At 46.2% G+C, this 24168-nt stretch overlaps 2 protein-coding genes across 10 annotated transcripts in view; one reads left to right on the forward strand and one right to left on the reverse strand.

Moving 5' to 3' along the window:
* Positions 1-307: 307 nt before the first annotated feature.
* RHBDD3 (rhomboid domain containing 3) lies at positions 308-5979 on the reverse strand. Of its 8 annotated transcripts, none has more exons than XM_061169642.1 (6): positions 5853-5979; positions 3266-3455; positions 2190-2573; positions 1101-1263; positions 724-1011; positions 308-636 (listed from the first exon to the last, which is right to left on the reverse strand). In XM_061169642.1, exons 2-6 carry the CDS (start codon positions 3411-3413, stop codon positions 459-461), a joined length of 1161 nt encoding a protein of 386 aa, XP_061025625.1. In that variant the 5' UTR covers positions 3414-3455; positions 5853-5979; the 3' UTR covers positions 308-458. The 8 variants fall into 8 exon arrangements, with proteins under 8 accessions (XP_061025625.1, XP_061025627.1, XP_061025623.1 ...); XM_061169644.1 differs by having other exon boundaries at positions 5818-5979; XM_061169640.1 differs by having other exon boundaries at positions 2190-2590; positions 5818-5979.
* A 67-nt stretch (positions 5980-6046) lies between these two features.
* EWSR1 (EWS RNA binding protein 1) overlaps positions 6047-24168 on the forward strand; it is a 28284-nt gene continuing 10162 nt past the window's right edge. For both annotated transcript variants that reach the window (XM_061168873.1, XM_061168874.1), the window contains exons 1-8: positions 6047-6130; positions 10449-10485; positions 10623-10674; positions 11920-12043; positions 17086-17272; positions 19370-19537; positions 21663-21874; positions 22794-22974. In XM_061168873.1, coding sequence (XP_061024856.1) covers positions 6118-6130; positions 10449-10485; positions 10623-10674; positions 11920-12043; positions 17086-17272; positions 19370-19537; positions 21663-21874; positions 22794-22974 — 974 coding nt within the window. In that variant the 5' untranslated portion in view covers positions 6047-6117. The remainder of the gene's footprint in view (positions 6131-10448; positions 10486-10622; positions 10675-11919; positions 12044-17085; positions 17273-19369; positions 19538-21662; positions 21875-22793; positions 22975-24168) is intronic.

The following is a 24168-nucleotide window of genomic DNA, read 5'->3' on the forward strand; positions in this document are numbered from 1 at the left end:
TGACGGCATGCTGTTCCTGGCGAATCAGGGAAGGCTTCCTGGAGGAAGGTCTCCGTGTAGGCCAAGACCTGAGGATGGGTAGAAATTAGCTGGGAAACAGATGACAAATGCGCCTTGGCAGAGGGTCCAGCCCAACAAAAACCCTGAGGCGGAAGCTCGGTAACACTGCGTCTCTGGACATCAGGGAGCTGCTCTCCTGCAGTCGGCTGTTCGTTCACTGCTCGTTCATTCTTTCATTCATTCATTCATCCCCCTGATGCTAACGTAGAAGAGTCAGACACAACTGCTGCCTCCAAGGAGGTCCAGGTTGAAAAGTGAACTGGTTTTTATTCTAAACAGTACCAGGGCAGGATGCTGGGGGGCCGCCCCTGAACCCACCCTGACTCTCAGCAGACGGGCCTGGGCTCCGACTTCCCACCCACAGGCCAGGCTTCTTCTCACCTGAGAGTCTGCCTGTGCTAGGGGGGCCCAGGACCCTCAGGGTGGGTGAGCCCACCCCTCCCCTGAGTCACCAGTGCCTCGGTGCCCACCTCCCCACCAACCAGCAGTGACACGGCACCCTCCACACGGCCCGTGGCTGCCAGGGCCACCACCGCCTGCTCCGTGGGGAAGCCCATGCGCTCCAGTTGCTGCAGCCTGTGGGAAGAGGGGACAGGGAGGGAGTGTCAGGGCCGCCTCCAGCCCCCACACCAGGGGACCCCACCCCTACTTACCCCACCTTACCGCAGGGAGGAGACAGAGGACTTAGGCAGCCGGAGTGGGCTCTCGGGACCCTGGACTGGCCCCTCAAGGAGCGAGGCCTGGATCCCCTTCTGCAGTATCTGCTCGTCCAGGGCTGCCCACAGCGGGGTCCCTGGGGGGAAGCTGGGCCCAGACCAGGCCAGTCCCACCTCTGAGGAGCCCTCCCAGAGCGGCTGCACAGGCCCCACGCCTGGCGGGAGCGGGGCTGAGCCTTCGCTGAGGGGCCAGAGGCTAGGGGAGGCCATGTAAGGAGGTCCAGGGGTGGGTGGCCTGGAGGGGCAGAAGCAGAAGAAGGCCTGACTGCCAGCCACCGGCATGGCTTCCACCACCGGGGCCAGTGTCCTCGGCATCACCCTCACCTCACTCCGGCAGGATGGGTAACAGGCAGCTCAGCCTGGCTGCCTGGGGTGGGAAGGAGCTGGAGTGGCCAGCACCCCGCCAGGGCCCTGCACAGGACACCCTCCTGCAGTGCCTGCAGCCGCTGCTCGGAGATCTCTAGCCACCAGAAGGCCCCAGCCGCGTCTGTCTGCCCAGGGCAGGGCGGCCGGTCAAGGAAAACCACATCCAGCCAGGGGTGAGCCCGCGCCACATGCCAGGCCCTGTGCCAAGTGTCTGATGGGAATTCCCTCCTGTCTCCTCACTGTGGCCCTGCCAGGGAGGTGTCATCACCCTCGTCAGCAGCGGAGGCTCAGAGAGGAAGAGGGCCCTGCCTGAAGCTACCCAGACAACGAGAGGCAGAGCCAGATGTGCCTCATCCCAAAACCTGTCTCATCCCCATTCAGCCGCCCCCTGCCCGCTGTCCCCTGAGGCCTGTGTGCCTGCTCAGGCCTGTGACACCAGGCCCACCCCTGGGCCCTGCCCCAGCCAGGGCGACATGCTCCCCTCTCCAGGATTCAGCCGGGTGTCCCCAATCCTAAACGACTCCAGGGTCAGCCTGCACCCACTGTTCCCTCTGACTGCACTGTTGTCCCCGACAGGCATTAAGCGTCTTTCGAGCAAAAGTCTGTGTTTAACACACCTGCATCACCGGCTGCAGGTCGTTCCCCCTTTTGGTGCCAGGAAAGTCGCAGGCTCACACTCACCCTGGTCCTTACACCCTCTGTACTGTCTGCCAGGCCCGTGCTCTCCTTTTCCACTTCTCGTCACCTGAACCCCTCCTTCTGCATGGTCTCGGCGTAGACCCACCTCCACTGGGACGTCCAGATTAAGTGCCTCCTTGGGCCCCTCAGCTCCCAGGCTCTCCTTTAAATTGTAATTGGTACCTCTACATGGCCACAAGCCCCCAGTCCCCAGCCCAGAGCCAGGCGAGAGGAGGACTTGGAGACGCTGCTGGGATGTGTGTGAATGTGGGGGCCCGACCCCTTGTGCCAATTCCTTCCCAGGCACCCTGGGGGCCCAGCCACACAACCCACACGTCCACACGAGCCCTGGGCCCAGGCAAAGGATACAGGCCAGGCCAGCCAGGAGGCCGCAGAAGAGCTGCAGGAAGGGCGGCTCGGAGCTGAGCAGTGGTGTCAGGGCGAGCAGCAGCCACGGCAGGAGCCATGGTGGCAGTGCCCCACGGGGCCGTCTAGGGTGGTAACCCTGCCCCGCCAGCATGGCCAGGTGGACAGGCATGTATCCACAGCCCCCGGCTGCACTGGACACCCCGAGGCCTGCCAGCAGCACAGCCATCAGCCCGGAGGCCAGGGCGAGGAGGGTGGAGGCATGCAGGAACCGCAGTGTGCCCAGGTGGCACTCCTGCCGCCAGCCCAGCGTGGGCAGGAGCAGCAGGCTCAGCAGCAGCCCTGGGAGGGCCTTGTGGCCCAGGGCATGTGTCAGCAGCCGGTGCGCTGGGAGAGAGAACGGGCTTATGTGCCAGGTTAGTGCCCCTAACCCCCAAGGCTGGCCCAGGTGTGCCAGATGGGGAAACACCCTCCACCAGGGCCGCCCACTAAGCCAGCCTCCCCTCCCTGGGAACCAAAGTCTGCCCACTGCCAGTAGTTTAATCACTGGTGGTGGGGACCAAGGGCTTCCAAACACTGTGACCGCCCCCCTGCTCCTTTAAGTAGAACAAGCCAGACCCAACACTCGGTCTTCTTAAGAACAACCAACCATGGATAAGTCACTTCACTTCTGTGAGCATCATTTGGGTTCCTCAAATGTAAATGGAAGCTGTCATTCTTGGGAAACAGGTGTTCAGCTGGGGTCACTCCTCAAACCTCTAGTGCCTCCTTCCTGTTTTGGGGCTTAACTGAAAGTCTTAGTTTATTTTAAGGGAAAGCCACCAGAAAGGGGAGCCGTCTGAAAAGAATTCCTACTCACAGGCTCCCACCCCTGTGCTGGCCCCTCTGCCCAGGTCCTCGGCCCTCCCTTCTTGGCTGTAGTTGAGCTGGGCATGCTCCCGTCCAAGGCTGACCTTCCCCGGGGCCCTGGGTCCTGTCCTTGCCTGACAACTGCAGGATGCATGCTGCTCCTGCCAACTGGTCTCCGGCCCTACAGCAAGTCTCCTGCCTCCTCCAAGGCCCATGTGGCTGGCCCTCACCCTGCCAAGGGTCCAGCAGCAGCTCTGGGGCCAGGACAAGGCTGGGGCCGGCTCCCAGCAGCCACAGGCCGCTCATGAGCAGCATCAGGACGGAGGAGGCGAGAGGCAGCGCCGGGGTCAGTAGGCCAGGGGGACCTCTGGCATGCATAGCTTGTCTGAAGGTGATCAAAGGTGGTCTTGGGGCTGTGTGCTAGGGGTAAAGGAAAACAATAACAACAGTTATTATCGCAGCTTTTATCTGACTTCCTTTCGGCTACCATACCAACAGCACAATTTTACAGAAATAAAAACTGAGGCTGGAGAGGCGGGTGCAGCAACTTGGCCGTAGAGGACCTCAGAGCCTAACCATGTGTTTAGCCATCTTGCCATCCCACCGATGTGTGAGGATGGGAAGAGGCCAGGCCAAAAGGTCCCTGAGCCCTGATGGGCCCTGGAAAGGAGCCTGGAGTGGGAAGCACGGGGAATGGGAAGTTGAACGGGGGCCCTGGACTCCCAAAATTTTTTGGATTTCTGCAGCCCCCCCAGGGCAAATTCAGGGCCATCTCCAGCTTTCCTCTGCCTCCCTCTTCCCTCGGGCTACAGACCAGCCACCTTCCTCCCTCCCTCCTCCCCTCCACTGACTTAGAGCTCCAGGTGGCCTGAGCTGCCCTTGACAGAGGGGGTAAGGCCAGCCAAAGGGCAGGCAGATTAGAGAGGGGGTGGAGCAGAAGGGTTGGAGGAGAGGCAACAGGAGTCTCACACCCTGAGTGCACACAGTGGCACTGGACAGAGACGTCCCCTTCCTCGAGCCCCGACCACAGCCCCTCTGACCCTACCCTCCCTTTCACAGAAAGGTTTCAGTATCCACTCCACTTCTTCCTGCTGTGTATCTCTCCCTGGGCAAATCTGGAGCCTCTCCTTCCTCATCTGTAAATTGGGGATTAAGAAAATCCATTCCTCATAGAATGAGAAAAAGGAATGGACTCAGGCAGTCCCACAGCTCCTGCTGGATAAACTGTAGCCATCCTGGCTGTCCCCAACAAGGGGAAGCCTGAACATGGAAGCAGCTGCTCCAGCCCTCAAATGTGCCAATTTCCTGCCCATGAGGCAAGGCTTTCTCTCCCATTCTCCCTCCTCACATCCAGCCTGTCCTCTAGGCCCTGCTGGAATCCCCTCACTCCTGTACCCTAGCCTGTCTCAGGACTCCCACTGAGCTGATTTTATAGGGCAGGAAGCAAAATTCCAGAGACAAGAAGGCTGCTTCATCAGCTCCCTTGTCATGGGCATCCTTGGCATCAAAACCCACCCGCCAGTTTCCTGCAGGAAAAATACAGAAAACTCCTCTGCCTGTGACGTCCTTCCCTTCGTCTCTCTAACAGCAAACTCCTATTCACCCTTTGAAGCTCAGCTCAAAGGTCCCCTTCCCCTCCTCTGGTCCCTCCACATCTTGGAGCCTACCCTATACAGTGAGCACCGCTTGGCCTGTTTTTCTCTAGGCAGGTGGTCTGAACTGGGGGAGGAGGGGTGCTCCTCTTACTCATGGTCAAGTTCCCCAGGGTGCTCCTAGCACATAGCTCGTGCTTTATGTGTCTTCACTGAAAGAAAGACACTAGCTTTGCTCCAGGTCCCGCTGAAGGATTTGGTGAGTCCTGCCCTTCACTGGGCGTGGGCATCTGCCTAGGGAGACTGGGTTGAATCCAAGAAGTCAGCCAGGTGCCAGCCTTGCGGGGAGCCAAGGCACCCACTGCCAGCCTTCTCCTGCACCCTCACAACCATCCCCCCACCCCACCCCGTGTACTTTAGCAAGAGTGAGAGACTTGCTCATGGACCAGCCGAACTGGGATCTGAACGCTCCAGGTCTCAGTCTCTTTATCTATAAAACGGGGCTGTGCAGCATCAGGCTCTGCCTACCTTACTGGGAAGCCGGGAGGACAGAATGGTAAGACAGGACGGGGACAATTCTTCCGGGTGATGGAGAGTGTGTGTGTGTGTGTGTGTGTGTGTGTGTGTGTGTGTGTGGAGGGGGGGGGGTCCCAGGGTGTGGGTGGGGCTCAGCTTTGTGACTTTAGGAAAAGTACCCCAAGTCCTTGGGTCTCAGTTTCCCCTTCTGTAAAAACAAGGTTGTTGGATGAGAGGTGATTAAAGGGTCTTCTCAACCTCGACCGTTACTGGGGGGCTCTCGGGCCGGGCGCTACGTTCGGAGCCTCCCATCCAGCCCACCGGCCTTGGCCCCCTCCCCCGCGGACCGGGCCACGTGTCTGGGGTACTCACGGCGCAGCGCACCCCCCGCCCCAGAAGGCCGAGTGGAGCCCTTGGCTGGGAGTCGGTACTCTAGCCTCCCGCCGACACCCGAGCGCCCCGAGCCCATTCTGCTCGCCCTCGGGCGCGTGACCCGGGCTGACCGGTCGGCACGCCACCCCCTCCTCCTCCGCCGCCGCCGCCCGCCGATTAGTCAGCAGTTGTTCTAGGCCCCGGTCCCTTCCCCCAGCCCTCCCGCCGGCCTCCGTTTCCCTCCAAGGCCGACTCTTCAGAGACGGTCCCTAGAGCCAGCGGGAGTAACCATTCCAAACAACCTAGCATCGACCGGAGAATCACTCCGACTTGTTACCAAGATCCGCTCGCCAGCCGCTCCCGCCCCTGCGGTGCTATTTTGGCCCTCACGTCACATCCGGTGATCTTTAGAGAGGATTAGGACTAGAGTTGCGGGCGCGAAGGGCGAGAAAGCTGTGGTTCGTCCCTCCCTTTCCCACCCCCGTGGCCTGGCCCGATGGTAGCGCCCGAGGTTGCAGGTTTCGCGCCTGCGCAGTGCGGCGCCTAGAGGGAAAGCGAGAGGGAGACGGACGTTGAGAGAACGAGAAGGAAGGAGAGAGAAAATGGCGTCCACGGGTGAGTATGGTGGAACTGCGGTCGCTCCGGCGACTGCTAGGATGCCCAAATTGGGGGCCGCTTGTTTCTCGGGGTGGCCGGGACGACTGAGTGGACCTGCAGAGAGGGACGTGAGGTACCCGTCGCGGCTCGAGAAGCTCGACGGCCGGCGTCCCCCTCCGCTCCCTCCCCTCCCCCAACTGGGCAGGCCAGTTCTGGAACCTTCCGGCGCCCCCCGCGCGCGCGGGGGGCTCGAGGCGGCGGGTACGCGCGGGGCCTGCTTTGGTCTCCATTGTGTGGTGGCCGTCGGGCCCCGCACCCTGGGCAGCCCGCCACGTGGGCGGGGCCTGCGGCCCCTGGGGCCCCGCGTGGGGGTGGGGGGAGGGCTCGGCTAGGCTTCGGGCCCGACACCCCGAAACCGGAGGGGGGGGCCGGCGGCGGCTCGAGAAGCCGCAGGCCCGCTGACCCTCTAACTCTCCCCACCCCAACCCCATTTCCAGGGCGGCAGTCCAAGCCCGAGCGCTCCTCTGCCTCACCGAGAAAACGAGGGAAAAAAGCAAATAAACAAAAAAGGTTTCGCGGATTTGTGAGCCGAGGGGCGCCGACCTATGAGCGGGAGCCCCGTCATTCTTAAAGCCGGGTCGGCTGGGGCGTCCGGGGCCGCCAAGCTGTCTCCTCGGCGGGCTCCAACCCCCAAGCCGAACTTCTGCCCGAACTGGGCTTTAGACGGAGTGCCCCCCCCCGCTCCTTTACAGCCCCCCAATCGGCTGCCTCTTCGGGATTGGCTTTTTACCATTATTAATTCTCCTTACCGCCCCAAAAATCAATTCCCAGGGCCATTTTTAAGCAGACGGCGAGGGAGATTTTTTGTATAAGGCCAACCCGGATCGTGTGGCCAGAAATTCCCACCGAAAGAAATTTCTGGCGTCTTCGACTTAGGGGAAACAAAAGGCCCCAGTCGGCGTCTGAATTATACTTAAGTAATCGTTTCGCACGTTTATTCGCTTAGGTTAAGCCGAGAGGCTTGTTTATTTCGTGGACTGATAGAAGAGAGCGGAAGGAGGCGCGGACTGGACTTTGAAAGCCCGGGGTGGGAGCTGCAATATGATGTTTGGGGTGTTCCTTGACGCCCGGAGTGTGTAAGAGAGTAGCCTAAACGTGACCTGCAGTTTGCAGCCTGTTCCTGCACTAACTTGTGGTTATTGGTCGAGTGGGGCATTTTTGCCTCCGGGGGTGTTCTTAGGCAGCCTCACTCCAGGCCTTAAGAGGCAGTTGGAGAAGATGGAAAATGGGAAAAGCTCTGGGTCCTTCAGAGTTTTAATTTGGAAAGGGTCCAGAATCCAGCAACGGAATGACAGTTTAAGAACTCTCCGCAACTATGTTGTCAGTAAACAAGCAGGTAGATGCTGGCTGTTAGTGCCAGGGTACAGAGTGCCCCTAGAAGAAAGAACTCTGAAATAACCACAGTCTTAGACACATCTTGGTGGGAAATGGTTTCCTCAGAGCCCTTTCCACCTTCCTCTTCCCTGCAGTGTTAGGATTTTGTAAGGGGGAGTGCTACTCTCCCTTCCCTGTTAACGTTTGGGGAGTAAATATGTGTGTGTTCAAATTTGTGTGTGGCTGGACTTGCCCCTTTTTCGTTCTGCTTTGCTCAAGCTCTGTTTACTGGTAACCACCACATACTATATTAGAATTACAATTGTGGATTATGTAGACACAGTAGTAGGCCTGGCTGGGGGCCCTTTGGGGGGTCATTAACTTATCTGGACTTTGGTTTCCTTTCAGTCCAAATGAAGGGGTTAGGCTAGACCTTTTAAGAGCTTTTTCAGCCTTCAGCTTCTGACCTTACAGCAAAGTATTTTGGCTCCCACAAAGTTGTCCCGTAGTGACTTTAACTCATGATGTAGTCTGAAGCTCTGAATCTCTGCAGTTTCGATCGTGACTGCCTTAAAGTATCTAAAAGCCACCACCTTGGGTAATGTTAGTTGTTTTTCCTCCTCTCCTCATGTGTAGCATATATAGAAAAGTACCTAGAGTATATGTCCACTTTAACGAAGAATTACAACACGAACTCCCAAGTAACCACCATTCAGACCAAGAAATAGAACATTGTCAGCACTCTGGAGGCTCCCCCTCGCCCCGCCCCAGTCACAGCCCCTTCTCTCCTCAACCTGTCCTGTATTTTTAGTGTAGTCTTCAGCTGCAGATTTGGGAGTTAAAAAAACAAAACAAAAAAACGTAACTGCTAAATAATCTGACCAATGTGTAACTGTAGATTTTTGAGGCCATATAATGTTTGTATGCTGTAGGTAGGTAACATAAGTTCTCATGAAACATATTTGCTACTTCCCGTAGCCCACCAATATGGGGCTAAATCAGCTGCTTTCCCATGGATCTGAGATCATTCCTTGTTCATGTCAGCTTCGCCACTTTGATGTTTTACATAACTGTTCTTGTGTAGCAGTCCTCTTGCAGACATTGAGCTTACATGTCAGCTATTTAGAATCATTTCTCATACAGAAGCCTCTGCAGAAGGTAGTTTGAAATATTTGATTTTTGATGCTTCATTGGTATGTTTATTTTGTAACTACAACATGGAAGAAGTGATTTGCATTTAATTTTTTATATGTCACATACAGAGCTAAGATTGTCTTGAACAAATCAATTTGTTCATTATGCATAGCCTTTGGCCATTGATTTGATAATGTTGATGATTCAGGGTTCTGAGTTAAGGGTGTACAGAGGAAGGAAAGTGGTCAAGTGAAGTATATAGAGATGAAGAATGAGCCAAGTTAAAGAGATGGATTCAGCAAAATGCTCTGGGGGCAGGCCAGGTGAACTGTGAAGCAGGCTTTGAATGGAGTGGGGTTAGAAACCCCTCCACGAAGAGCTGTCAACTATTGCTTTCAGATGAGGGACTATTTTCTGATTGGAAAAGAAAGGACCCTTTGGTCTGCCTTAATGACAGTGTTGCCTTCTAACATAGAATAAGATACATAGTTCTTGTGGAGAGCAAAGAATTGGGCAGGAGTTTTAAAAAATAATTACTTTAACTTCTTTAAAAATATATGTTTGATTCAGTAGTGCCATGAAAACCTATTAACCATTTTATTTTCTGTTTTCACTACTTGCAGATGCCTCAGTGGACCAGAGGGGTTTTTTTGTTTCGTTTTTTAGTCCTTTTTTGTGCGTGTTGTAAATTTCTTATGAAAAGGAAAGTTGTAGGAAGCTTTACTTAGAGAGGAGAGGGAAAGAAAAGTTGTTTTTTTTTTTTAAGTTGAAATCACTTGAGTTTAAAAAGATGATGTTACCTAAAACCAAGTTATTCCCCAAAAGATTAAATGCTTTCTCCTCTGCCAGTTATCATGATTCTGCCTTGACTGCTTCACTGGTACTTACAATGTGTCTAGTTTTTTAATTATTCTACAGATGTAACCCTCATACAGTCAGCAAACCCTTTAGAACACTGGATTGAGATGACTGTCCTCTTGTTTTCTGCCATTTCATTTCACAGTCCTCCTAGGGAATTATGGTTGGTCTAACTTGCTAAAGTGAGGGAGTGATTTTTTTTTTTTTTTAACTAGTTTTTGAGGAGATGTAGCTTCTGATGTAACCATTCTGGTGTTAAACGTTATATTGTTGCATGCCTCCTTTTTATATGAAGGTAAAACTTCGGATCCTCTTGAGTTTATCTTGTTCTCCTGTTAGTTTTAGGATGATGATCATATATTTGAAATGACAGCCTACAGTTAAGGGAAGTTTGTAGTCATGGGAACATGCAAAGTATCTTTGCCAAATCAGATGATCTTGACCTCATTAGCTGGCACTTTGTTCAGATTTTCTGTTTAACTGGCTCAGGTTTTTTTAGTTTGGTGTTGAAAGATAAGAGGTACTCATTTGGACCTGTGTTGTCCTGTAGGTCCTCTCAATACCGTTTTTTGGGGTTTTTAAAAATATATTTATTTTATTTATTTATTTTTGGCTGTGTTGGGTCTTCATTGCTGCTTGTGGGCTTTCTCTAGTTATGGCGAGCGGGGGCTTCTCTTGTTGCGGAGCACGGGCTCTAGGCACACGGGCTTCAGTAATTGTGGCGCACGGGCTTCAGTAGTTGTGGCGCACGGGCTTAGTTGCTCCGCGGCATGTGGGATCTTCCCAGACCAGGGCTCGAACCCGTGTCCCCTGCATTGGCAGGCGGATTCTTAACCACTGTGCCACCAGGAAAGTCCCTCAGTACAGTTTTTAAAATTCATCTTCCTGCCACCTGAATGCCTTCCCCCCTTTTCTCCTTTCTCCTTGTAAACGTTGGCTTCACACTATTTTCTCTCCTTGTTTTCTCTAGATTACAGTACCTACAGCCAAGCTGCAGCCCAGCAGGGGTAAGTCAGACTTTTACAGCAGTACCTTGGGTGTGATTGGTTGTTTTTTAGAGTACAGAGCCTCCTTTAATTGTAGAGGATTTAGTAATGGAATCTGGATTTCTATATTCAGTTCTTGCATTTAATTTCTCTTACAGCTACAGTGCTTACACCGCCCAGCCCACTCAAGGATATGCACAGACCACCCAGGTAATCTTTAAGATAATTATTTGTGGCTGCATCCCTAAGTAAAATATTTCCATCAGCCATTGAAACAATAGCTAGCATGAATCTTTTTCAGAAATTAGGTAGTAGAAGAGTATAATGTGCTTGTAATCATAAAATACACAGGCGTTTAAACTTTCACAGTGGGAGTGCCTTTGTAATGAAACCATCCTCAAACTGGGAGTTGTTAGCTCTCCTTTCCTTCCTAGTATGGTTTCTCAAGTTAGGTGTTTTGCTCCATGCTTGTTCCTTCTACATATTTTGTGTTTAAATTTATTTAACTTAATCATACAGCAGTTCTGCAGAGGAAGGTGATATTATGACATTCTGCAGATGAAAAATTGCAGTGCATAGATATTACACCATTCGCCACTGGTCACACAGTAAGTGATGGGTTAGCTCTTATGGCTGCCTAACTATAGGGCTTTTGAGCTCTTTCTAGTACATGAGTCTATTCTGAAGTCTAGGCCAACAGATACTAGAAATTAGCCACCTAGTGTTCTCAATATCATCTCAAATTCTGAAATGGTCTGTGGCATAAAATGGATATAGTAGCTCTGCCATGGAAACATTATAGGACAGGCAGAATGTGATGCCTCTAGCTGATCTTACATAACTGGTCATTCACATCTAGAATGTGATCTTGCTAATATCTGAAAAAACAGTTTATTCCTTGCCAGGTTTTAAGTATTACTGATGTCCGGGTTCAAAAGACAGCGCTCTTGCTGTCTTAAGAATATATGCAGTGTTCTTGTTCATTTTCTTTGAAGTGGTATGATAATTTTTAAAATTTTGTCTCAAGCTGAAAATATAGTTTTCAAAATTGTCTGACAGATTTTAGTCCCATTTTCATTTTCGTTGTTCATTTTATCTTCCTAGCATTTGTTTCCAGTTGCTAAAACTGCTACACTAAGTGCTGGCAATTATACACCTGTTCCCTCATTGTTAATCATTTGAGGGCATCTTGTTAATCTCCTGTATCGTTAAATTGTGGTTTTGCCTGATTATCTCAGGAACTTTTTTGTAGTTTATGAAAATATGAGTGGATTAGATAAGGGGAAACAAGCATTCATGATACTGCGATCACTTGTCTGTTTTTTTTAAATCTTTTTATTAGAAAGCATATTTTTGACTTTGTTTTTCCAATTTAGGAACTTAGAAGTCAGTCCATTTTATTGCGAAAATACAAGATTCATATATGAAGTCCTTAAATCCATTTTCTTTGAGCAGGCATATGGGCAACAAAGTTACGGAACCTATGGACAGCCCACTGATGTCAGCTATACCCAGGCTCAGACCACTGCAACCTATGGGCAGACCGCCTATGCAACTTCTTATGGACAGCCTCCCACTGGTAAGACTCTAGAGAGACTTTGGGGTTACATTAGCTAGGGTGTTTGCTAAGAAGCTTGTTACTTGTGCTCTTGGGTGTATATTCTGGTTGATACCTTGGCGTTTGGGAATTCTTTGTTCTTAGGAGGAGCTGGGGGTTTTTGTTTTGTTTTTTTTCCTTTTCCTTATATTCTCCTTGAGGGATCTCTAATAGAATGTGGGTGGGATAAATTCCAAGGGAAAAAAGAACTTTTCCTTCTAACTATTTTATACAGTGTATTGAGTAATCTCACGACAAAATGGAGAATATATAAGAGATTGTGCTAATGCTAATACTGGGAAAGAATGAGCCTTCTTAAACTGAGCTGCTTAAAAATCAAACTGATTTTCACATCTGTTTGCTTCATCTGATAGTGTGCCCTCTACTTTTTGTTTTGTGCTTTCCACAGTAGAAGGGACCAGTACAGGTTTGACTATCCTGCTCATTCTTGCATGGGAATTGCTTTCCATCTTGTCTAACCCTGTAATGTTAACCCTTTAGGTGTTTTCATTTGTTTAACCCTCAAACTTTCTAACATCACACACAATAAGGTGCTAATGGAAAACTGCTTCAGGTGCCATTCGCAGATCCATGTCCCGTTTCTTTATGTGATTTTGGGAAAGGTTTCGCTTTGTTTTATTTTACATTATTTTGTGTCAAGCCTTAATAATAGTTGCTCACCTTCTCAAAGGTATTTCAGGTGACTACTCCCCAGCTGATTTCCCCCTATTCCCTGAAGGATAGATTGCATGATTAGATTTATTCAGAGGAACAGATCGCCACCTTGCATGTATTATGTTTGTCTGTTGGTTGGCTTCCAGTCCAGACACATTTTATTTTCTGTTTAAGTGTTAATGAATTATTTTAATTCATAGTATGTCTTAAATATATATGTAACAGCATTCCAGGGAGCAAAAAAGAAAAATTATTTTAAGAATTAGAATAAATTGTATCCTAATACTGGGGTTGAAAGTGGAGCCTGTGAAAATTTTACAATAACTTTTTTATGTTTGGTGCTGTGTGACATTTCAGGATCCCTACCTTAAAGATGTAAAAACTTTTATTTTTCAAACTATCTTTAATCCCCAAGTTATATATGGTCTATCAGAGTCATTAGTAGGGAGAAACCCACCTGTAATTTATCTCACTTCGTGACAATGTCCTGGATTTGATGGGAAGTATTTCCTAATCTATCTCATTAATGCATATCATTGAATAGGATGGGAAATGTTTAAACTTTCTGTGGGTGTTGGCAACTGTAGGAAAAGCTGGAACTGAGACTCTGCAGTTTGTATTTTTAGCACAGAATTTTGAAATTGTGAGATGAACTTTACATATTTAAGCTATTATGTTTTTAATGAGATGTAATTGACATATATAACATTTAGTTTCAGGTGTACAACATGATTCAATATTTGTGTATGTTGTGAAATCACCACAGTAAGTCTAGTTAACATGAATCACCACACATCCTTTTGATGAGAGCTTTTAGGATCGTCTCTCTTAGCAACTTTCAAATGTACAATACAGTATTGCTAACTGTAGTCATCATGCTGCACATTACATCCCCATGACTGATTTATTATAACCAGATGTTTTGTATCTTTTTGACCTTAACTTACTTTAAAAATAAGTATCATCTGAAGTAATACAGCTTAGATCTAGCCTTTGGAGCCTTTGGATCATTTTATAAGAACATGATAAAGTCATTTATAGGAAATACAGTAGCCTTCTAGATTCTATGGAGCCATGTTTTTGCTTTGTAGTTTATGGAAGTTTATGTAGTTTATGTAGTTTACCCTTCATATCTCCCCAAATTCTTCCATCAACTTTTGGAGTGTAGGAACTAAAATTAAACCTAGTGAGCAAATTGAGGCTGAACCAAACCAAGCAGGACCCTGACAGTAGTAAGTAGGTTCAGGAACACTTAATACTTTTTTCCTTACCTCTTACTGCCTTTACACATAAAAGTCATTGGATAGGGCTTCCCTGGTGGCACAGTGGTTAAGAATCTGCCTGCCAATGCAGGGGACATGGGTTCGACCCCTGGTCCGGGAAGATCCCACATGCCGCGGAGCAACGAAGCCCATGTGCCGCAACTACAGAGCCTGTGCTCTAGAGCTCACGAGCCACAACTACTGAGCCCACGCGCCGCACCTAAAGCCCGCGCTCTAGAGCCCGTGCTCTACAAGAGAAGCCACCACGGTGAGAAGCCCGCGCACCACAACGAAGAGTAGCCCCTGCTCACTGCAACTAGAGAAAGCCCACACACAGCAACGAAGACCCAACACAGCCAAAACTAATAAATAAATAAATAAAAATAAATAAATTTATTTTTAAAAAAGTCATTGGATAATTATTGGAAGAAATATAAAAAGACACTTCTAGAATATTTTAAAATTAAGCTTCATGAGAAGGGAGCTATATAAATCTCAACTCATTAATTGGAATAGAAATCTTAGACTTTAGTTTTTACCGTTGAACAAAAATTCTGGTTGGTTTGTGTGATGTTTCTTACTACCTTTTTCCTTAAATTTATCAACACATAGTAGATATGTTGTCTTTTTGCTGTTGGTCTTTTTTATTGTCATTAAATCATTTTGCTCTTTTAATTTTTGCTCATTTTGATTGGCTGCTTGTGCGGGTACTACAATTAATTAAAAGATTATTAATTTTAAAAAAAGATTATTAATTAACCCAGTGTCTATTAGTGTAATCTTTAGCACTGCAAGGCTCTGTTGCTGGATACTTTTATGACACGAGTTATTGCCCTTGTCACTTTTTGTTGTTGTTGTTGTTTTTTAATTGTTCTTATAAATCTTTTTTTATTAATTGTATTTATTTATTTTTGGCTGCATTGGGTCTTTGTTGCTGCCCGCGGGCTTTCTCTAGTTGGCGTAGGCGGGGGCTACTCTTCGTTCCGATGCGTGGGCTTCTCATTGCGGTGGCTTCTTTTGTTGCGAAGCACGGGCTTCAGTAGTTGTGGCTCGCAGGCTCTAGAGCACAGGCTCAATAGTTGTGGCGCACGGGCTTCGTTGCTCTGCGGCATGTAGGATCTTCCCGGACCGGGGCTTGAACCCGTGTCCCCTGCATTGGCAGGTGGATTCTTAACCACTGCGCCACCAGGGAAGTCCTCTTCTTGTAAATCTTATAGATGGCCTGTCATGTAGGGGAAAAAAAAAATCTGTGTAGGAGTAATAGGGTAGGTGGAATTAGATTCCAGTTAAATAAATGAGTGCTTTATGTGGTTGACATTAGGATTCTGCAAATAACTTTTAAATTAAATAAACAGTTCAGATGAATAACATGCCAACTCGAAAAACTTCCAGTGCTTGGGGCTCCCTGTTCTGTGAAATACGCTTTCATATACGCTTCAGCCCAACATATTTGAGAAGGAAATATGTGTATAATTAATTTCAGAATTTCCCTAAAATGTTTGAGATGGAGAAGAAAGTATTATACTCTGCTACAAAAGATGACACTTTAGATTGTACAAAGGGAAGTTGGTATTTGTTTGTGGCTGTTGGTATTTGTTGGTATTTGGCTAAGTTGGTATTTGTATTTATTTTTGTGTATATAGTGAGGACACTTTATTCTAACTGAAGTTTAAGTACTGAAACATTTTTACTTTAGTGAGATTTGGGTTTTTCTTTGATGGACATAAATGCTGACAGCTAGACCCAACTTTTTATTGCATGGCTTTAGCTTGTGCTCGTTGACCATGAGGGAGGAGTAGGAGGGAGGGAAGCCAAGCACCAGGAAAGGTTATAATACTTCTTATAGGAAAGGGACGCAAGTTAGGAGCTGCAGGTCCAGGGGTGGGAGTTGTCACATTCCAAGCCCAAGTTCCAGGTTAAAGGGCATGGATCCCGGGAATTCCCTGGCAGTCCAGTGGTTAGGACTCCAGGGCCTGGGTTCAGTCCCTGGTCAGGGAACTAAGATCTTGCAAGCCGAGCAGTACGGCAAAAAAAGAAAGAAAAGGAAGGGCATGGATCCTGCCTGGTTTGGCAGAGGCAGGAACTAGGGAAAGAGCCTAGCTTGGTCTCTGCACACCTGTGACAGCAGGTCTGTAACATTTGGTTAGGGAAATAGCAAGGGGGCTGCAGAGTCCATCTCTAGTATTGCTGAGCAGGAAAAAGACTCATTTGCTCGCGGTGGGTAAATAAGGGAAATGGGGTGGGTAATTTGATGACGGGCTTAGAATCTCAAATGGTTTTATTATGTGAAAAACATTTACCTTTTCAATGTTTATTTTGGGAATGTTAACTTTAATTTAGAATAATTTATCAGAAAAGTTAAATAGGGAAAAGCTTTGTTGGTCATATGTATGTAAGCAAATATAATTTGTAGTATGTGTTTATTACTAATGTGCCATTTCAAATCTTAGTGCTGGTTACAAGCATTTTCTTAGTTGTTTGTTACCCGAAACAAAATTAGCAGTTCTTAGAGTGTTTAATCAATTGTTAACATCTCACTGAAAATTAAACACATGTTCTCTGCAATTTCCAGTTTCCTTAAACGTGAACTGCCCATGATGCTTGGGGCTGAAAGCAAATAATTCCAAATGATAGGTTTTAATGCTAAAACTTGTACCTGGATCATTATTTTATAGCTACTTAAAGATGTTGTGTCATTTGCCTTTTACTTCCCTTTCTGGGACATTTTATTCCTGTTGGAGTATAGAATTAGTGAAAGCAGACTTGTCCCCTATTGAATGCTTTTCAGGTGGGGGCAAAGGGAGCCCTTTTTTCTATACCAGCACTTTCTATGGCCTACTCTCTTTCCTCCTTTCTTTTAGGTGTGGTTTAGAGCAAAAGAGACAGTGCTTTGCTGAAAACTGAGTATTTTCAGAGAACTTAGGCTTTAAATATTGGTTTGTTGCTATTTTTACTGAAGTGGAAATATTTAAAGGAGCTAAATATCATGATGGTTGAAAGTAGGTGGTTTACAGATTGTCCTGTTAATGAGTGTCTAGGCAGGTCTCTGAAGAGCCAGAAATCTGACATAGCTCTCCTTTATTCCAGGATATTCTACTCCAACTGCCCCCCAGGCATACAGTCAGCCTGTCCAGGGGTACGGCACTGGTGCTTATGATACCACCACTGCTACAGTCACTACTACCCAGGCCTCCTATGCAGCTCAGTCTGCATATGGCACTCAGCCTGCTTATCCAGCCTATGGGCAGCAGCCAGCAGCCACCGCGCCTGCAAGGTAAGGCCCCCTCACCTACTCCTAACGCAGCAACCTCAGGCTTTCAGAAAAGAGAGCAACCTCACTTAGAATGTATGACTTGGTTCCTTTGTAATGCTTACTCACATACTTAGGTGTTAACTAATTGTTCTTCACCAGGTACAGTCACACCACAAACAGTACTCTTCATTTAATAGAGAAATGGTGCCATCCAGGGGCCAAAATGAGGAATGTCACTGAGTGGGTTGTCTAGTTTCAGAAGAGTGGACTTTCCGGTAGGAGGAAGCTGTTGTATATTTACTTTGCTAAACCCAGAAGAAAATTGAGTGTGGTTTCCTCACAACAGAACAACTGATAGAATTGTACTTTGATGCTTTTACCTTTGGTTTTATTGACCCTGTAAATGGGTAACACCTTTCTCTTTGGGAAAAACACTGTAGTTCACAGTTGGGGTAGGGGGTAGAATCATGTGGTTCAAGAGATAGTCACACGATCCAGTTGTCAGTAAAGGATATATCCATATCCAGAAGTCAAACGTTGGTGACATGATTTTCTCTGTATTATGTATTGGCTTGGTAATCTAAATATCCCAGGCAAGTATAAATTCTTAACTGGGTGCCCTGCTATAGGGTGAATATTTGAGCAAAGTTCATACTCCGTCACACCATTGTAAAGCAATTATACTCCAATAAAGATGTTTTAAAAAAATAAAGTTCATACTCCGTGACTGATTAGCAAGTAAACAGTATTAATTATTACTTAACAGAAGATTTCAGGTCTCTGCTTTAGGCAATGCACTTAGGTGGCTTCTGCATACAGTCTTGAAGGAACATTGAATTGTGGTTTGAAAGAAGACTTTTTAGGGAGTAAACAAGAGATCAACTTGTAACCTAGACTTTTTGTCTGCTGTAGAGGTAAGAAATTAGCTCTGGCAAACACTCATGAGATTACTTCTAAAATGCACAGTGAGTAATCAGAGCTACTTGGTAGTTTACCTCTTCTAGACAGCCTGTGCAGTGGTTAGTGTTAAGCTGATTCCTGTAGGGTCCCAATTCAGTTGACCTAGAGTGTTCTCAGGTGTTTGAAGTCCCATTTGATGCTCCATTGCAACAGTATATCCAAGCCATAGCTGGGGGGTGGGGGTATATACTAATTGGTCTTTGAATAAATCATCCTTTTTGATTCCTTTTTCTTAATTTTTCGATCCTTAACACTTTATAACAGCTGTCTTGTGATCAGTGATAGCTACTCCCTTTTCCCCTGGAAAGAGGGGGCTTGTGACCCCTTTCAGCTCTTTGGAGAAACCAGTGCTTCCACATCCTCCCTGGTCTGCCTGCTGATTCTTGGGCTTTGCTTAAAATAGCATATGCTCACTTTGCTACAACCCTGTTATAAACTGTTAAGGTAAAGGGATTATAGAAACCTCTTTTTTTTCCTTGGGATTAAGATTGGTTTTCGTCACTTAACAAGGATGTTTTCCAGTTCACCTGAGCGTGAGAGGAGTGTGTGTGTTTGTCTGTCTCCATCCCTATGTGTGTCCCTGCCCTACTCTGGTATTTCCATTATGGAGACTGAGGCAGGGTTAGATTAATTTATGGCAGTTCAAGTTAGGAAATGTTTTTTTCAGGTCTGTTCTTAATAGATGAGAAACATAAAAAGAAACATAAACCCACAGATTGTCCAAACTTATAAATGCCATGGACTTATGTAAATGTTACTCTGACCCAGAATTTGCATTATTTTTAAAGTTTCTTGTTTGTCTTTAATGGTCCTTTTTGAGAAAAGGCATTTTCTTCCCGAACAAACCACCTCCCCTCCCACATCTCTTAAATGGGCAGCACAAAGTATTGTAACTGCCTTTTGTAGCTGCTGATGTGGAATGAATGGAGCATGTTGATGTCTCTTCTGTGGATGAGATTAAGTCTCCCCCATCTTTAGTGTTGTCTTCCAGCAGAAACAGTTGGACCGACATTGGGTTTTGATGTAGTTCACTTTGCAATTGTATATATTTCCAAGCTCAATACTAACATTGCTTATTGCTCATAGATTGTAGAGTTCTTACCCAAGAGTTTTGTGGTTGAGAAAAAAGAAGTCTCACTTTTTTATTTCTCCTTTTAGACCGCAGGATGGTAACAAACCCGCTGAGACTAGTCAACCTCAATCTAGCACAGGGGGTTACAACCAGCCCAGCCTAGGATATGGACAGAGTAACTACAGTTATCCCCAGGTACCTGGGAGCTACCCCATGCAGCCAGTCACGGCACCACCATCCTATCCTCCTACCAGGTCAGTCTTCTCATTGCTTGTTCTTGTGGCTAGTGAGCTAGTAGAATAACAAAACAGATTTTTTTCAGGCTGACCAGCTTGCTTCTGCTTCCTCAGGTGGGCTATGTTATCTGACTCTCCCAGTGATAAGCCTGACCACATAGTGTACATTAAAACCTCAGTCCTAAGTTCTGATAGCAGTGCCTGACAGTCAAAAACTCTTCTCTCTAAATACGTTTTTATCACTCTAGGTTTTTTCTTTTAATTTTTTTCTTTTAGTTTATTCAGATGAGAAACAATGAAAGCAGGTAAACAGAACCATAGAAGCCACATTCTCTGATGCATTTGAGCTGGGTAAAGTGCAGGGCATTATTTTTTCGAAAAAAGAAAGTTCACCTTATTCATTTTATATTTAAAGGTTCATTCATGCACCAGGCTTTTTTTTTTTTTTTTAATAAATTTATTTGTTTATTTATTTATGGCCGCATTGGGTCTTCGTTGCTGCGCGCGGGCTTTCTCTAGTTGCGGCGAGTGAGGGCCACTCTTCGTTGCAGTGCGTGGGCTTCCCATTGCAGTGGCTTCTATTGTTGCGGAGCACGGGCTCAAGGCGTGCAGGCTTCAGTAGTTGTGGCACATGGGCTCAGTAGTTGTGGCTCGTGGGCTCTAGAGCGCAGGCTCAGTAGTTGTGGAGCACGGGCTTAGTTGCTCCATGACATGTGGGATCTTCCCGGACCAGGGATCAAACCTGTGTCCCCTGCATTGGCAGGCAGACTCCTAACCACTGGGCCACCGGGGAAGTCCATGCACCAGCCTTTTAACGGTTAGGCCAAGGCCCCTCCTTTTGACTAAGAGTTTACTTGTTCTGTATTTTGTCGTACATTAACCGCACCAGCAGCTACAATGTCCAGTTTTGGTTTCTTTAAAGTAGAGGAAGAACTGCAAGTTCTCACATTTAATTTGATGCAAGTTTTCAAATGATTTGTCTGAATTGTGTCCTAAAGTGTTAACTTAGTTTTGGTAGAATTAACAGTTCCCCTTTTTGTACTCATTTCATTGGTTTATACATTAAAGTACAGCAGACATGAGCAGGCTTATGAGCAAATACAGCTGACTGGTAAGTGTCTCTGTTCAGCTTGGAGCAGCAGTGGGCAGGGCTCTAGCAGTTCTTCCACAGGGCCCACCCACAGCTGTCATGCTGAGAGCACTTAATTTGGCTAGTGGAATAGGTGCACTTGGTGTGAAGAGAGGCCTTTGAATACTTACAGCTGTGGTGAGGGAGGTGGTGATACTTAAAATTGTTGTTCTTAGAATTAAAATTGTAAAATGTGTTGTCTTTTTGGTTTTTCATTATCATGGTTCATCCAGAGTTTAATACCAGTTCTTTCAAGCTTTATTTCTGTGTAAGAATGTATCTTTGTTTAGTTTCCCTGCCCTGTAGTTGACATGTGTGAAGATGAATATCAGTGTAATACTCATCTTTCATACAACGCCTTGATACTGACATTTCCTTGTCCATCTTTTCTTTATTAATGCCCGGATTTCGTAGATGATCAGGCATGTCTGAAAGTTTGAAACTGTATACATACCAAAGCAATTTGAAAGTTAGACTTATCCTCAAGAGAAAAATGGCCAAACACATACCAAGTGGCCTTCTAGCTTCAGAAAAATTGTCATCACTCAAGGGAATTATTGGAGGCAGCCTTAGAACTGAATACCGCACTTAACTGCCTCATTTTTCTCAGTGCCTTTTTGCTGGGGCAACCTTCCCTGGCAGCACATCTGCCTATTCTTCCCTTAATACAGGAAGCACCTAAACTCCCGAATTTGTCTTGAATTTGGTTGAGAATAACTATTGTTTTAATGAGGGTGGGGGTAAAGGAGACGCTCTAGGGTTGTACATTTTATAGATGGGTTGTTTTTAATAATATCCTCTCCCTTCCATTCAGAGCTTTATTCTGAATACAAAAATATTTGCTTATTTTAAATTCATTGTATGTTAATATGTAGAAAGTAACTGCATTTTTAAGGATTTCTATGCCATGTACTATTAATGTCTCATGTTTAGGGGACTAGAAGAAATAACAAGTCTCTCCTTCCTAACAAGCTCTTTTTCTTTTTTTTTCTTTTTTTTTTTTTTTACTTTCAGCTATTCTTCTACACAGCCGACTAGTTATGATCAGAGCAGTTACTCCCAGCAGAACACCTATGGGCAGCCGAGCAGCTATGGACAACAGAGTAGCTATGGTCAACAAAGCAGCTATGGGCAGCAGCCGCCCACTAGTTACCCCCCCCAAACTGGATCCTACAGCCAGGCTCCAAGTCAATATAGCCAACAGAGCAGCAGCTACGGGCAGCAGAGTGAGTTGCTAAGAGAGAAAACCAAATAAGAATGGTTATGTTTGGAGTTTCTGAAATGGGGAAATGCTCTTTACTATTGTGTACTTTTGAACTCCAGGATGCATCTTGAAGGTATCATATCCTGGCTAATATCCTGGCTTTTCTCCAATTTAATTGTTATTAGTATGCCTTACAAGAAAAGAGAGTTTGTAACTGACCAGAGAAAACGTTGTAGACTGCCAGCCCTGCTCTCTTTGGGGAGGTTATATGCAGTGAGTGAAGCCAGCATTTCTTATGGCCTGCCCACCCCAGCTTATTAAGAGTGAGTGAGCAGGTAGCTATTGAAGACTACTGCAATTTTGATAGTTAACAAAATGCTATGTTTTGTTTTTGTTTACATTCATAAAACAAAAAAAAGTTTCACAGAATGCTTACAGTTTTATGTGGAAAAGCAACCAAAAACAAAAAACTGTCTTCACAGTTTAATCTCTACCTGGATTGTTGTTGTCTTTTAACTAAATTCCATTCTGAGTATGTCTCATTATGACAATGAGATGAGTAGTGCTACTTGATGGAGACTACCCCTTAGCAACCCCCAAGAAACCTGGCTCCATTTTTGTTTCTTGAGTGTGGTTTAAAGAAGCAACTTTTTAAAGACATCTTAGGATACAGATCCCTGTAAACTGTTGACCAGAGTCCTTTTTTTGTTTGGGAGTGGTTTATTCTAGACGAACTATATGAGGTTACTTCAGCCTTAATGAGCCAGCTGTTCTTGTTGAACTTTAAAAAGCCCACTGATCAGGGGTGCTTAATCAGGTGTAAAGAAGATGGTACCTTGGTTTGTGCCTTGCAGTTGAGAATTCTATGATTCCAGGAGAAAGTACAACAGGCAGTGGTGTAAATGCTGGTCCACGGCTTACAGATGTGACTCTTTCCTCAGGTTCATTCCGACAGGACCACCCCAGTAGCATGGGTGTTTATGGGCAGGAGTCTGGAGGATTTTCCGGACCAGGAGAGAACCGGAGCATGAGTGGCCCTGATAACCGGGGCAGGGGAAGAGGGGGATTTGATCGTGGAGGCATGAGCAGAGGTGGGCGGGGAGGAGGACGCGGTGGAATGGGGTAAGAGCAAACCTTTTCTCCTTTTACCTAATTTTGTTTCATCCATAGGATTTTCAATGGCAAGAAGGGACTGAAAGACATAAGAAATTTATTTCTGCATTTCCATGGATAATCTGATGAGCCCAAGCCATCTTCCAAAACATGGAAATGTCATCTCTGTGGCATATCTATAGAGGCAGTTTGCTTTTTTCAGTGCCAATCTACTTGGTTGGGATGGGGAGAACAAAGAATGGTTTTGAAACTAGAGCTTTCAGTTCCCTTCATGGTTTCCAGAGGTCAAAAGCCTCTGTGGGTAATAGACTTGGGATGGAACACACACAACTCTTATAACAACCCTAGGTATTTAACTAATTGCTTCTGAATGGTTGTCTTGAAATACCTGGTATATATACTGCAAAAAAGGAATGCAGCTGTCTTCCACAATGTTTGTCCCCAACTTCTGTTTGTACTCGGAATTGTTGAACATAATGATGAAGATCTTGGTCCCATAACCCTTGAACTATGGCCTGAGGTGCACCTGGTACACAGGAAGTCCAATAGCTTTTTGAAGAGTAATGTATATAATTATGGGATCACTCTTCCCATTGGAGATTTTGAGAAGTCTAAATCGGTTTGACCATTTTAATTTATGGCACAATCTGGTTTAGAAAACTTTGTTTAGATCAGTAACATAACCCTGCTACTTGTGCCTGCCCTTCCCCTCCCTTCTCCCATACCCTCTTCCCTTTCTGGTGTCTATACTTTGATGAAGGTGAGGTATAATGTTGGTTAACATAATCCAGAAGGCTTAGTTCTGTGTGTGTTCTGTCCCTATATAAATAGTTAAAAAGTTATGCAGAATGTTAATGTAAGTATAAATTGGATTTGGTGCCACTGTAGGTTCAAGGAAAAACTGAATAGAATTTCTTTAGAAATGTAGTTCAAGATTAAATACATTAAAAAGTTGGTCTTTATTTTTTACATTAGCAATCTGTTTATATTGAACAATACTGGTTTAAAATACTGTTTTGCATATTCTGCATAACTTAAAAAGTCTTCGGTGAAATCTTTATTGGAAGAAAGTCACTTTACAAGATGCAAAAACTTATGAATAATTTGGTATAAAGTAAAATTAATATTCTGATTTGAAGAATGTCATTCCATTATAAAGGTTTCACCTTCTTTATGGATGTTTTAAGTAGATGTAGACACTTG

This window comes from Eubalaena glacialis, chromosome 15, assembly GCF_028564815.1.
Source record: "Eubalaena glacialis isolate mEubGla1 chromosome 15, mEubGla1.1.hap2.+ XY, whole genome shotgun sequence".
Lineage (NCBI taxonomy): Eukaryota > Metazoa > Chordata > Mammalia > Artiodactyla > Balaenidae > Eubalaena > Eubalaena glacialis.

Coding starts and splice junctions, on each gene's coding strand:
- RHBDD3 (XM_061169639.1), bottom strand. CDS start 5,612: ATGGGCTCGGGGCGCTCGGGTGTCGGCGGGAGGCTAGAGTACCGACTC. Junction 2,591..3,265: donor GCTGCTGGACCCTTGGCAGG/GTGAGGGCCAGC, acceptor CTGGCACATAAG/CCCGTTCTCTCTCCCAGCGC. Junction 1,012..1,100: donor ACCCATCCTGCCGGAGTGAG/GTGAGGGTGATG, acceptor CTGCCCCTCCAG/GCCACCCACCCCTGGACCTC.